General features: G+C 47.4%; 1 protein-coding gene across 1 annotated transcript in view; it reads right to left on the bottom strand.

Moving 5' to 3' along the window:
* Positions 1–15,319, bottom strand: part of ADGRA2 (adhesion G protein-coupled receptor A2) — a 311,196-nt gene that overhangs the window by 27,383 nt on the left and 268,494 nt on the right. The window contains exons 9-11 of the mRNA XM_089666521.1: positions 5,636–5,828; positions 2,928–3,077; positions 511–672 (exon numbers count right to left, since the gene is read on the bottom strand). Coding sequence (XP_089522647.1) covers positions 511–672; positions 2,928–3,077; positions 5,636–5,828 — 505 coding nt within the window. The remainder of the gene's footprint in view (positions 1–510; positions 673–2,927; positions 3,078–5,635; positions 5,829–15,319) is intronic.

Below are 15,319 nucleotides of genomic sequence, written 5' to 3'. Positions count from 1 at the left end.
CGCGTTCCCTCTCTGCGTTCCTTCCCCGCGTTCCCTCCCCGCGTTCTCTCCCCGCGTTCTCTCCCCGCGTTCCTTCCCCGCGTTCCCTCTCTGCGTTCCTTCCCCGCGTTCTCTCCCCGTTTTCCCTCCCCGCGTTCTCTCCCCGCGTTCCCTCTCTGCGTTCCTTCCCCGCGTTCCCTCCCCGCGTTCCTTCCCCGCGTTCTCTCTTTGCGTTCCTTCCCCGCGTTCCCTACCCGCGTTCCCTCTCTGCGTTCCTTCCCCGTGTTCTCTCCCCGTTTTCCCTCCCCGCATTCTCTCCCCGCGTTCCCTCTCTGCGTTCCTTCCCCGCGTTCCCTCCCTGCGTTCTCTCCCCGCGTTCCCTCCCCGCGTTCTCTCTTTGCGTTCCTTCCCCGCGTTCCCTCCCCGCGTCCCCTCCCCGCGTCCCCTCCCCGTGTTCCCTCCCCGTGTCCCCTCCCCAATACACTCGCAGACCATTGATTGGGTGACATGAGTAGAGTGAAGAGTCCATACCACAGAGAGGTCCTGAGAGTTGCTGCTGACCGTCAGGTTGGCGATCTTCTCCACCGTCTGGACGATGCTGCTGCAGGCTTTATCCTCCACCTGGGCCATCCACAAGATATGGTCGTCCACCAGCATCATGTTACTGGTCATCTCCAGCATCACATCGGCCAGCTGAAACAAGAACAATATGCTCCTCTTATAACACATCCATCTAGAGGACCTCAGAATATGAAGCAAATATTACCAAGACCTGAGAAATCTGACAATCTGATCATTTGGCTCCTATAAAAATGACATTTGGAACATGGGCGCCATTTACTGAACAATGAATACAAGATATTCTCTGATTGGATGAGGTGGACAGGAGGGCAATGAAGTCACAATCTCCTTCTTGGCCAACTGGATAACCCTTTGCATTCATTGTGAATGGTGCTTGTGCCAAGTGAGCGCCTCCCTGTGATTACTCTGCAGCAGGGCAGCCGCTTGGCGTGGGACCTGGAAGACAGCCGTGATTACTGTAATAGCAGAAGCCTAGGCCATAATGATGTCATACATCCCAGGAGGCTTCATGGGAAGAGAGGAGGAGGGGCTTTCTCAGCTAAGCACACCCTCCTGCCTGCATGCCTATGCTAAGGACAGATGGACTCCAGGAAGTAAATTCTGCATTAATCATCTGCCCTTACTCAAAATGGGCGTAGCTAGAAACACTATGGGGCGGGAGGGGGGGGGGGGTGTTTTCAAAGTCATTTCTCAACAAAATAAAGTATGGCGATATGGATGAAGAAATGGATGGATGGAGACATGAATGGATGGACAGAGATATGATTAGATGGGGGAGTGGAAGGATGGATGGATGGAGACATGGATGGATGGATGGGGGAGTGGAAGGATGGAGACATGGATGGATAGATGGATGGAGACATGCATGGCTGGATAGGGACATGGATAGATGGGGGAGTGGAAGGATGGATGAGGACATGTAATGTACTGCAATAGCAGAAGCCTAGGCCATAATGTCATAGATCCCAGGAGTCTTCATGGGAGGAGGGGCTTTCTCAGCTAATCACACCCTCCTGCCTGCATGCCTGAGCTAAAGGCAGATGAATTCCATGAAGAAAATTCTGCATGAATCATCTGCCCTTACTTAACATGGCTGCAGCTAGAAATGCTGGGGGAGGGTGTTTTTCAAAGTGATTTATCTACAAAATAAAGTATGGGGATATAGATGTATGGAGGCATGGATGGATGGGGGAGTGGAAGGATTGATGGGGGAGTGGATGGATGGACGGGGGAGTGGAAGGATTGATGGGGGAGTGGATGGATGGATGGGGGAGTGGAAGGATTGATGGGGGAGTGGATGGATGGACGGGGGAGTGGAAGGATGGATGGCAGAGTGGAAGAATGGATGGATGGGGGAGTGGAAGGATGGATGGATGGGGGAGTGGAAGGAGGATGGATGGATGGATGGATATATGGATGGATGGAGATATGAATGGAGACATGGATGGATGGAGATATGGATGGATTGGGGAGTGGAAGGATGGATGGAAACATTGATGGATGGAGATGTGGATGGATTGGGGAGTGGAAGGATGGATGGAAACATGGATGGATGGAGATATGAAAGGATGGATAGATGGATGGATGGAGATATGGATGAATGGGGGTGTGGAAGGATGGATGGATACAGACATAGATGGATGGAGACAAGGATGGATGGGGGAGTGGAAGGATGGATGGAGATATGGATGGGGGAGTGGAAGGATGGATGCAGACATCAATGGATGGATATATGGACGGATGGATATATGGATGGATGGAGATACGAATGGAGACATGGATGAATGGAGATATGGATGGATTGGGGAGTGGAAGGATGGAGGTAAACATGGATGGATGGATGGAGACATGGATGGATGTAGACATGAATGGATGGAGATATGGATGGATTGGGGAGTGGAAGGATGGATGTAAACATGGATGGATGGATGGAGACATGGATGGATGGAGACATGGATGGGGGAGTGGAAGGACGGATGGAAGCAGACATAGATGGATGGAGACAAAGATGGATGGAGATATGGATGGATGGAGACATGGAATGGAGGGATGGAGATATGGAGGGATGGAGATATGGATGGATTGGGGAGTGGAAGGATGGATGAAGACATGGATGGATTGAGATATGGATGGATGGAGACATGGATGGATGGGGGAGTGGAAGGATGGATGAAGACATGGATGGATTGAGATATGGATGGATGGGGGAGTGGAAGATGGATGGATGCAGACATCAATGGATGGATGGATGGGGTAGTTTGCTGTGAAAATTCAAAATGAAATAAATCGTGTTGTCAGTTTGTGGCGCTCAGACACGGTGTAGTTCCACTTCGACCAGTTTTTAGGCCACGAAAGGTTATTCTTACATCTTTGACTTGATCAACCAAATCCACAAACTTCTCCATCATTTTGGCCACGTAGATGACGTCCATCATATCGGAGAAGTTCGCCCCCTCTGCGGTGTACATTCGTAGTTGCTGAGCCAAAGTCAGCACATTGGAGGCATTAATGGGCATCTGAAAGACACAATCGTCGTAGATTCTCATTTATCCGTATACAACGGATTCATCACATCGAGGAGCAACACCTCGGCTCAGCCAGATACAAAACTCATCAAATACAAATATTTAGGACAGGAGTCCCGGGTCGGCGTCACCTTGAAGGCCCGAACACCAACTTAGAAAACCTGAGCCTTCCCCGAGCTGAGCAAACGTCCACTGGAGGGGAATTTCGTGAGCGTTAAAGAAAACAACAGAATCCACAAAAGTTGCCCCACATTACATTGTGTAATTTATTGTTATTACAAGCGGCCGTTCACTTTTAATCTGCAACCGCAGTCATTTTTTTAAATTGTCAAAAAATCCAATTGACCCCTTCAATACCGGGCACTTCCCTGCCCCCCCAACCCCCCCCCCCCCCCCCCCCTTCCTGCCCAGGCCAATTTTCAGATTTCAGCACTGACGCACTTGGAATGACAATTGCGCGGTCATGCAACACTGTACCCATATGAGGTTTTCATAATTTTGTTCACACAGATAGAATCACCACTGGGGGGGGGGGGGGGAGTTTTTTGCTAAATAAATAAAAAATGACTGAAATTTTGAAAAAAAAAAAAGTTTTTCTTCGTTTCTATTATAAAATTTTGCAAATAGATACTCTTTCTTCATAAAATTAGGCCATGGTGTATTCCGCTCCATTTCTTTGGTGAAAATAACCCAAATCAGTGTTCATTATTTAGTCTGTAGGAAAGTTACAGAGTCCACAAACTACGGGATATATCTGAAAATCGATCAATCCTGATGTATTTACAGCCGATCTCATTCCATGAGGCCTGAAAATGTCAGGATGGTACAAATCCCCCCCCCCCCCCCAAATGTCAGGACAGTACAAATCCCCCCAAATGTCAGGACAGTACAAATCCCCCCAAATGTCAGGACAGTACAAATCCCCCCCAATTGCCAGGACAGTACAAATCCCCCCAAATTTCAGGACAGTACAGAAATCCCCCCAAATGTCAGGACAGTACAAATCCCCCCCAAATGTCAGGACAGTACAAATCCCCCCCAAATGTCAGGACAGTACAAATTGCCCCACCCCAAATGTCAGGACAGATATCCCCTCAAATGTCAGGACAGTACAAATCCCCCCAAATGTCAGGACAGTACAAATCCCCCCCAATTGCCAGGACAGTACAAATCCCCCCAAATCTCAGGACAGTACAAATCCCCCCCAAATGTCAGGACAGTACAAATTCCCCCACCCCAAATGTCAGGACAGATATCCCCCCAAATGTCAGGACAGTACAGATATCCCCCAAATGCCAGGATAGTACAAATGTCCCCCAAATGTCAGGACAGTACAAATCCCCCCAAATGCCAGGACAGTACAAATCCCCCCCAAATGTCAGGACAGTACAAATTGCCCCACCCCAAATGTCAGGACAGATATCCCCTCAAATGTCAGGACAGTACAAATCCCCCCAAATGTCAGGACAGTACAAATCCCCCCCAAATGTCAGGACAGTACAAATCTCCCCCCAAATGTCAGGACAGTACAAATCCCCCCAAATGTCAGGACAGTACAAATCTCCCCCCAAATGCCAGGACAGTACAAATCTCCCCCCAAATGTCAGGACAGGAAAGATATCCCCCAAATGTCAGGACAGTACAAATCCCCAAATGACCCCTTTTTGGAAAGTAGACAGTCTGAGGTATTTTGAAGTTGTAATTTTTTTTATATTTAACATCCTGTCACCAGTGCAGTGCTGGGTCATCACATGACTGGTGTAGCGGTGATCACGGACTGGTGACAGTATGAAAACAAATTATTTTTTTTATATAATTTTCTTTCACGATTTTTTTCATTCACTGTAACCAGAGCAATATAATGTTACCAGAGTATCATTGTACTACTCTGGGGAAGTGATCAGGATTTTTTTTTTTTTACACATTCTGATTGCTTATAGCAATGAATTTCATTGCTATAAGCAAGCATTTTACTGAATAAAATCGATTCATTCAGTAGTTTTTGTTGTGATCAGCTGCGATTGGCCCAGTCTGTACATGTGATCACTTGGACCAATCACAGCTCACAGCACAGTTATAAGCAGTGAATGGCATGAAAGAAAGCCATTCATTGTTTACAACTGTCATGTGATCTGCTGTGATTGGCCCAGTCTGTACATGTGATCACTGTGACCAATCACAGCCCGCAGAAAAGTTATAAGCAGTGAATGGCATGAAATGACATTCATTGTTTACAACTGTCATGTGATCTGCTGTGATTGGTCACAGCGATCACATGACACTGGCAGCAGGCCGGGTAGTGATCTGTCATAGGCCATGTACCATGGACACAGCCAATGACAGAACGCACCAGCTATAGATCACTGCTGTCGGCTCTAGCCGGTGGCAGTATTCACATGAAAAAAAGCCAACAGGCTGGTGCTACTGAAGTCGATCGATAGAACTTCAGTACAACCAGCCTGCCTATGGATGGATGGCAATACAGAGTAGTAAAGGATGGAGACCAGTCTACGATGCCTGGAGTGATCATCGTCTCATATATTACTCACCAGCACAAAGGTATACAGAATCCTAGTGAGGTCATTGGTGTACAGGCAGTTCGAGTAATCGCCTTCCTCCCAGTGCCCTGACCGATCACAGCGGCGGGAAGCCTTCTGTCCAATGCCATTATGGGAGATGGTCGTAAAAGGATACTGCAGGCAGGGCTGATAGGCAGTAATTCCCGCCAAGGTGCGAGGCCACCTGCAAGAAGAAGGTCACAATTATTGGGTGATCAATAATTAGAACAGATACAAGCCCTGCCAACACAGGCTGCGTTAATTAGGGGAATCAATTCGGTTCAATCCAAGAAAGCGGCCTCACTGGTGGGGGGGAGGAAAGGAAAGGAAACCACCACCAGTGAGAATGCTTTCTTATGTTGAACCTACTTGACTCACTTAATTACCGCAGCCTGTGTTGGTTCCCCATAGTCCTGCACAACCAGGCAACACAAATTTTCTTCAGACCTTGCACACTGGAGACAGTAAACAGTCCTTGAGCTTGGTTTTGAATTTGAATGAGGTTGAGGGGCGTATGGGATGCCTAAGGAACTGTGAACATGAGGGCAGATCTCCTTAGAAACTAAGTCCATAGACAAACAGTCTCTCCTTGAAGAACTCTCCTGCCCTCCAGGTCCTCTCCTTGAAGAACTCTCCTGCTTTCCAAATCCTCTCCTTGAAGAACTCTCCTGCCCTCCAAGTCTTCTCCTTGAAGAACTCTCCTGTCCTCCAAATCCTCTCCTTGAAGAACTCTTTTGCCCTCCAAATCCTCTACTTGAAGAACTCTCCTGCCCTCCAGGTCCTCTCCTTGAAGAACTCTCCTGCCCTCCAGGTCCTCTCCTTGAAGAACTCTCCTGCCCTCCAGGTCCTCTCCTTGAAGAATTCTCCTGCCCTCTAGCTCCTCTCCTTGAAGAACTCTCCTGCCCTCTAGCTCCTCTCCTTGAAGAACTCTCCTGCCCTCCAAATCCTCTCCTTGAAGAACTCTCTTGCCCTCCAGATCCTCATCTTGAAGAACTCTCCTGCCCTCCTGGTCCTCTCCTTGAAGAACTCTCCTGCCCTCCAGGTCCTATCCTTGAAGAACTCTCCTGCCCTCCAGGTGTACCACTTCAGACCCCAGATGAAGTCTCCTCTTCACCCAGCTGCCTGAGGGATTCCCTGAGCAAGGGAACCCAGACACTGCCATTGTAGTAAAGCAGCCCCAGACGAGGAGCTAGTTGGGTTGGCCACCTGATTGCCCTTTCCTCTTAACTGACCCAGGGGGTGCAGAGATATTCACTCAGTCCTCTCCTCTAAGCTTGTGGGTTGGTGGCTGCCTTCGGGCCTTACGCTGGTCTGGCTTCTTCCTTGCTTCCCAGGCTGTTCTCTCTCAGAGGATGGTTAAGGCTGAGAGATCCTCCTTCCAAGAGCGTGCCTGCAGGTGGGCCCCTCCCTGGGCCCCCTCCCAGGCTCCACACATCATCTTCCACCCTACACTCTCCACTTGCTAGTCAGGCTCTCTTATACTAAAGGGCTGTTCTGACTCCATGTCAAACCTCCTGCTTGGAGTTTGGTCAGAATCCCTTGAGTATGCAGTTCAGCCCCTCCTCACCCCCACCCACTGCTTTCTAAAAACTTCTCAAGCTCCTAGAGCAGAGGGAGGTACAACAGGTGTTTTCTGCTATAATTATGGTTGCTCTCGATGCCATGGTAGTCCCAATCTTTTATCCTCTATGGGTTCTGAGATGGGTATTGTACTGATAGAACAAGGGTATCAAACTGGCGGCCCTCCAGCTGTTGCGAAAAACTACAAGTCCCATCATGCCTCTGCCTTTGGGAGTCACGCTTGTAACTGCCAATCTTGCACTGCCTCATGGGACTTGTAGTTTGGCAACAGCTGGAGGGCTGCCAGTTTGACATCCCGTGTGGTAGGATGAGAGGAGGTCAAAAACCCTTCAGTGAACCAAATATCTCAGAGGCGTTCGGTGTGGTGGGCTGGAGTCATCAAGTTTGAGGAACATCAGATAGCTTTACTTCACACAAAAAAATGCATTTTGTGGCTATAACGCGCCACTTCCTCAGTTTACAGCGATACACAAACGTTTGGCATTTCTCAGTTTACTGTTCCACCTGAGTTCCACCCAGTAAACAGAGAAATTAAACGAATTAAAACTATTTGATGTTCGTAAACGTGAGGACATGTGTCCCTTCCTCCATCCCTCTCCATACGCCATCAAGCAGCCCGCAACCTCTCTCGGATCTCACCTGGTTCCCATGCCACATGTGTCCCTTCCTCCATCCCTCTCTATATACCATCAAGCAGTCCGCAACCTCTCTCGGATCTCACCTGGTTCCCATGCCACATGTGTCCCTTCCTCCATCCCTCTCCATACGCCATCAAGCAGCCCGCAACCTCTCTCGGATCTCACCTGGTTCCCATGCCACATGTGTCCCTTCCTCCATCCCTTTCCATACGCCATCAAGCAGCCCGCAACCTCTCTCGAATTTCACCTGGTTCCCATGCCACGTGTCCCTTCCTCAATCCCTCTCCAAATGCCATCAAGCAGCCCGCAACCTCTCTCGGATCTCACCTGGTTCCCATGCCACATGTGTCCCTTTCTCCATCCCTCTCCATACGCCATCAAGCAGCCCGCAACCTCTCTCGGATCTCACCTGGTTCCCATACCACATGTGTCCCTTTCTCCATACCTCTCCATACACCATCAAGCAGCCTGCAACCTCTCTTGGATCTCACCTGGTTCCCATACCACATGTGTCCCTTCCTCCATCCCTCTCCATACACCATCAAGCAGCCTGCAACCTCTCTCGGATCTCACCTGGTTCCCAAACCACATGTGTCCCTTCCTCCATCCCTCTCCATACACCATCAAGCAGCCTGCAACCTCTCTCGGATCTCACCTGGTTCCCAAACCACATGTGTCCCTTCCTCCATCCCTTCTTCCAGGGGGGTGCTGTTGCCCCCCTGAAAAATGCTGCCATAGGCAAATGTCTTGTTTGCCTAGTGGTAAATACGCCTCTGCATCTAGTGTTACAGGTACATCTGGCCATTTGAGGGCAACCATAATGCCGAGGCGGCCCACCATGAAATTGAATTTGACACCCCTGCCATAGAGGATCAAGGACTGGTGCCGAGGCAGCATTGAGAGCAACCAATCTCGATCCATGTGGAGTCGGGATCCCCCCAAGAAGCCAACCTAGAAGACAACGTTTCACACTAAGTGGTGGAAAGGTATTAAGTTGAGTTGATACAACTACGTTTCTCGGCACTCAAGACGGTGACTAAGACCCTTCCACCAGCAGCCCACAAAGGACGACTTTGAACGCTGGGCCCATGAACCCTGTCCCTCGTCCAGCGGTGCCGAGAGAAGATAAACAGGATTTGATGTAACATCTGGTAACCGCTTCTGCCTGGATATTAACTCTGCAAATCTCTCATTTCCCTCGGCACCTTCCCCCTACATCCTACTCCGGTTGTGAAGGCACGAGGAAGGAGAGCAGAGGGAGGAGAGGGGCCCCGGATAATTGAAGCCACATTGGCCGCGCCAATAATTTATATTCCATAAAGGAACAGACACGGCTTGCGCCGCACGGCATACGGCTCTTTATTCTGCCGCCAAGCGAAATTCCAACACCTTGAATTTTACACCCTGTGCGTTCTGCCAGGACGGGCCATGTGAGAGGAACCTCCTCTGCAATGATGTCTAATGGCTTCCAGATGGGCCTTGGATCTGCCGGCCTTAACACCTTCAATGCCAACGACCAATATGGAACTGCTGGTGGTGCTGCAGGTGTCACCTGTGCCCTCCTCATTGGTGGGGGAGACGAGGGGCTGTCCCTGGGGACGAATCCACTGAACGAACACTTCTACCATACAAAGTCCATCACATTCCTCACCCCCCCCCCCCCCCATCGGCCATTAGAATGAATTATATTTTGCACATTCACACGTGGCTTCCATTTATTTTCTGGAGGCACAAGAACTTTCATTGGAAATATATTCCTCAATCGCTACAAAGAATACACTAAATCCACTCTGAGTGCAGCAAGTGCTGCTACAAATCCAGATATTACATTGTGAAAGTAGTCGAGACGTCAGCACTGTGCTGTACATTCCCGTGCAGAGCTGTGGGAGGAGCCCAGCAAGCTCCACCCACTAAAAGCTGCCTGCAGAAAACTACAGGAGGGGGCGGAGACAAGACTAGTCACCCTGCACAAGGAGAGAGAGAAGAGCTATGGGAGGGGCCCAGCAGGCTCCACCCACTAAAAGCTGCCTGCAGAAAACTACAGGAGGGGGCAGATCAGGGGCGGACTGACAACTCATGGGGCCCCCGGGCAATAGGGGATCATGGGGCCCCTGTGTCCTTGCCCAAACTCAAAAAAGCCTATGAAAAAGGTACCAGGGGCATCTCATGGGGCCCCCTACTGACCCCGGGCCCTCGGGCAATGCCCGAGTTTCCAAATGGTCAGTCCGCCCCTGGGGCGGATACAAGACCAGTCACCCTGCACAAGGAGAGAGAGAAGAGCTGTGAGCCCAGCAAACTCCACCCACTAAAAGCTGCCTGTAGAAAACTACAGGAGGGGGCGGATACAAGACCAGTCTCCCTGCACAAGAAGAGAGAACAGCTGTGGGAGCTCAGCAGGCTCCACCCACTACAGAAAACTAAGGTAGTGGGTGGAGACAAGACCAGTCACCCTGCACAAGGAGAGAGAGAAGAGCTGTGGGAGGAGCCCTGCAAGCTCCACCCACTACAGGCTGCCTGCAGAAAACTACAGGAGGAGGCGGAGACCAGACCAGTCTCCCTGCACAAGGAGAGGGAGCAGCAGTGAGCGGTCTTTATTCCAGGAAGTCTCACCCTGGATGACGGCTCAGATCTGGAAGAAATACACCGAGATCACTGAGATTCCGGAAGACCCATGACCAAAGGATGATGGGTAATATTTGTTTGTCCTGGAGTTCAGCTTTAAGTCCCGCCCTATGATGGTTTTGGCTGTGTGGTCACACTGCTTGTCAAGGTGGCCCTGACCCCGCCCACCCAGTGCTGATGTCATAGGGATAGCTATGATCCCAAAAGAGACCCAATGAGATGCAGAATGTCGGCCCTCAGAGTGAGCGACGCATTCCGCACCCTGCGCTAATAATGGCGGCATCTGCGTAATCCGTGCCGCCAATTTACACTTCAATAAATAACGCATTATAGATGGAGACGTCCTGACACGGCGGGGAAAGACGCAGAATTCCATCAGTGCCGGGACGCCGACTGTATATAATGTGGGACCATTCCTCATCCATCCTTCCACTCTCCCATCCCTCCATCCATCCCTCCATCCATCCCTCCATCCATCCCTCCATCCATCCCTACATCCATCCATCCCTCCATCCCTCCCTCAATCCATCCCTCCATCCATCCCTCAATCCATCCCTCCATCCATGCCTCCATCCATCCCTACATCCATCCCTACATCCATCCCTACATCCATCCATCCCTCAATCCATCCTTCCACTCTCCCATCCCTCCATCCATGCCTACATCCATCCATTCCTCCATCCACCCATCCATGTCTCCATCCATCCTTCCACTCTCCCATCCCTCTATCCATCCATGTCTCCATCCTTCCATCCGAGCACCACAAACCAAACACACTAATTCATTGTTAGTATTCAAAGCAAACTCCCTCATCCATCCATCCCTCCATGTCTCCATCCCTCCATGTCTCCATCCATCCATGTCTCCATCCATCCATGTCTCCATCCATCCATGTCTCTATTCATCCATCCCTCCATCCACCCATGTCTCCATCCATCCATCCATCCATGTCTCCATCCATCCACCCATGTCTCCATCCATCCATCCATCCATCCATCCACCCATGTCTCCATCCATCCACCCATGTCTCCATCCATCCATCCACCCATGTCTCCAACCATCCATCCACCCATGTCTCCATCCATCCATCCATCCATCCATCCATGTCTCCATCCATCCACCCATGTCTCCATCCATCCATCCACCCATGTCTCCAACCATCCATCCACCCATGTCTCCATCCATCCATCCATCCATCCATCCATCCATGTCTCCATCCATCCACCCATGTCTCCATCCATCCATCCACCCATGTCTCCATCCATCCATCCATCCATGTCTCCATCCATCCATCCATCCACCCATGTCTCCATCCATCCATCTATCCATCCATGTCTTCATCCATCCATCCATGTCTCCATCCATCCCTCCATCCACCTATGTCTCCATCCATCCATGTCTCCATCCATCCCTCCATGTCTCCATCCATCCATCCATGTCTCCATTCATCCTTCCATCCATGTCTCCATTCATCCTTCCATCCATGTCTCCATTCATCCTTCCATCCATGTCTCCATCCATCCATCCTTCCACTCCCCCATCCATCCATGTCTCCATCCATATCTCCATACTTTATTTTTGTTGAGAAATCAATTTGAAAAACACCTCCCTAGCATATCTAGCTGGGGCCATCTTGAGGGCAGATGGTTCATGTAGCATTTATTTCCTGGAGTCCATCTGCCCTTAGTTCAGGTATGCAGGCAGCAGGGTGTGTTTAGCTGAGAAATACCTTCCATCCATCCATGTCTCCATCCATCCATGTCTCCATCCATCCATGTCTCCATCCATCCATGTCTCCATCCATTCATGTCTCCATCCATCCATGTCTCCATCCATCCATCCATGCCTCCATCCATCCATGTCTGCATGCTTTATTTTGCTGAGAAATAATTTTGAAAAACACCCCCTAACATTTCTAGCTGCGGCCATCTTGAGTAAGGGCAGATGATTCATGTAGCATTTACTTCCTAAAATCCATCTTCCCTTAGCTCAGGCATTGGCTGAACTGAGAACCCTCCCCTCCTGAAGACTGCTGGGATGTAGGACATCATTTTCCTAGGCCAGAAACCAGGAAGTAACTGAAGAAATGTAAAAACAAAGTATAAAACAAGTAAATGTGATACACGTCCCTATCTCTGTACTAATGCTGGCAGGCTGAGGATGACACGGAGTCCGTGATGACGGGGAGGGTGAAGTTCCACATTGAGTCACGTATGTGGGAGCGGTCAGCTTAACCGCTTGGCAACCGATCTATAGCTGAATGACGGCTATAACGCAGCTGTCCAGTCCTGGGAGGGTGTCTTATGACATCCTCCCTGAACACACCCCCCCCGCATGCCCTCAGGGGTGCGTACCCGGCGATCTCCGTGATGTGATAAAAGGCCAATCACAGCGACCAATCACAGCGACCTTTTACCACGTGATGAGCCGTGTCCAATGACACAGCAGACCACCGGTAAATGCAGTTGCCGGTTATCAGCTGCACTTTCCTCACACTGTCACATAACTGTCAATAACTGCCGATAACTAGCAGTTGTCAGTGAACAGATCGGCGCTGATCACCAGGGCACTGATGATCAGTGCCAAACAGTGCTGCCCACCTGTGCCTTGCAGTGCCGCCCACCTGTGCCCATCAGTGCCTTGCAGTGCCGCCCACCTGTGCCCATCAGTGCCTTGCAGTGCCGCCCACCTGTGCCCATCAGTGCCTTGCAGTGCCGCCCACCTGTGCCCATCAGTGCCTTGCAGTGCCGCCCACCTGTGCCCATCAGTGCCTTGCAGTGCCGCCCACCTGTGCCCATCAGTGCCTTGCAGTGCCGCCCACCTGTGCCCATCAGTGCCGCCCACCTGTGCCCATCAGTGCCTTGCAGTGCCGCCCACCTGTGCCCATCAGTGCCTTGCAGTGCCGCCCACCTGTGCCCATCAGTGCTGCCTATCAGTGCAGCCTCATCAACTCACATCAGTGAAGGAGAAAAATTACCTGGTTGCAAAATTTTATAATAGAAACAAAGAAAAACTTTTGTTTTTCACTTTTTTTTGCTCTTTTTTTGTTTATAGTGCAAAAAAAAAATAAAGCCCCAACAAGGAGTAAATATCACCAAAAGAAAGCTCTATTTGTGTGAGAAAAATGATAAAAATGTTATCTGGGTACAGTGTTGCATGACCGCGCAATTGTCATTCAAAGTGTGACAGTTCTGAAAGCTGAACATTGGCCTGGGGGCAGGAAGGGGGGGGGGGGGGGAGTGCCCGGTAGGCGAGGGGTTAAAGTATAACTAAAGGCTAAACTTTTTCTTTTAGTTTCGGATGGAGTGGAGGGGGGGGAATAGACCCCCTGTCAGTTCTTATTGCTGTCTGTGATCCCAGAGACCCCCCCCCCCCCTCTCTGTTTGTCCTGTTTATCATTAACAGTGAAAAGTGAAGGTCAAAGGAAATCTGAAATTTCTGAAATCTGAAATGCATTTTTTTTACAAAATACATGAAAAATATTTCTAAAAATACATTTCAAATATACTGTATGTCTATAAAAATACAAATCCAGCTTTTTGGAATGCATTTACAAATAGTAATTATATATATATAAATACAAAAACTTAAAAATGAAAAAAATAAACAAATATAACAAAAATATAAAATATAATTTTTACATTTATTTTTGTTATTTATTTTATTTTTTAATAAAAAATAGAGTAATATCCCCCATGGGTAACTATATATATATATATATATATATATATATATATATATATATATATATAAAATGATTATTAATTTAAAAAAATGTTTAAGATTTATTATTTTAAAAAAAAAAAAAAATATATATATATATATATATATATATATATATATATATATAACATAATAAAAAATTAATAAATATATATAATAATAAATATATATATATTTATTATTATATATATATATTTATTATTATATATATTTATTAATTTTTTTATTATGTCATATATATATATATATATATATATATATTTTTTTTTTTTTTTTTTTTTTTCATAATAAATCTTAAACATTTTTTTAAATGAATAATCATTATATATATATATATATATATATATATATATATATATATATATATATATAGTTACCCATGGGGGATATTACTCTATTTTTTATTAAAAAATAAAATAAATAACAAAAATAAATGTAAAAATTATATTTTATATTTTTGTTATATTTATTTAATTTTTTAATTTTTAAGTTTTTGTATTTATATATATATAATTATTACTTTTTTCTTTTAATTTTAATTCTTTTTATTGCGCTACCTGTGGGGGGGGGGGGGGGGGGTATTACTTTACTGTGAGGTCATTTTGTTTTTGTTATTTATGGTGGCAGCATTTGCACAGAGATGCTTTGTTAGTAAATATTTTTATTTTAGCGCTGGGTTATATTGATTTATAATAGTTAAAATACGGCGCGGCGAGCATGCAAAAATGTAAAATTTAAAAACAACATCAGTGCGCCGTGTCTACCTTCCCTTCACTCCTCAGCAACATATCGCTCACTTCAAACACACAAATCAAAGCAAACCCGGCATCCTAATATCAGATAAATCCGGAGCAGCTGCATAAACGTGACAGGAAGTTTATCACTTCATTACATTGTTACATAGTTACATACATAGTTACATAGTTACATACATAGTTACATAGTTACATAGTTACATACATAGTTACATAGTTACATACATAGTTACATAGTTACATAGTTACATACATAGTTACATACATAGTTACATAGTTACATACATAGTTACATAGTTAGTCTGGCTGAGAAAAGACAAAAGTCCATCCAGTTCATTCTATTCATTAATATAGTT

The sequence above is a fragment of the Staurois parvus genome, unplaced genomic scaffold (assembly GCF_062004578.1).
Source record: "Staurois parvus isolate SC_StPar_1 unplaced genomic scaffold, SC_StPar_1.0 ptg002751l, whole genome shotgun sequence".
Taxonomy (NCBI): Eukaryota; Metazoa; Chordata; class Amphibia; order Anura; family Ranidae; genus Staurois; species Staurois parvus.
Note: the sequence above shows the minus strand (reverse complement) of the source record. Positions and strands in the feature narration are given on the sequence as shown.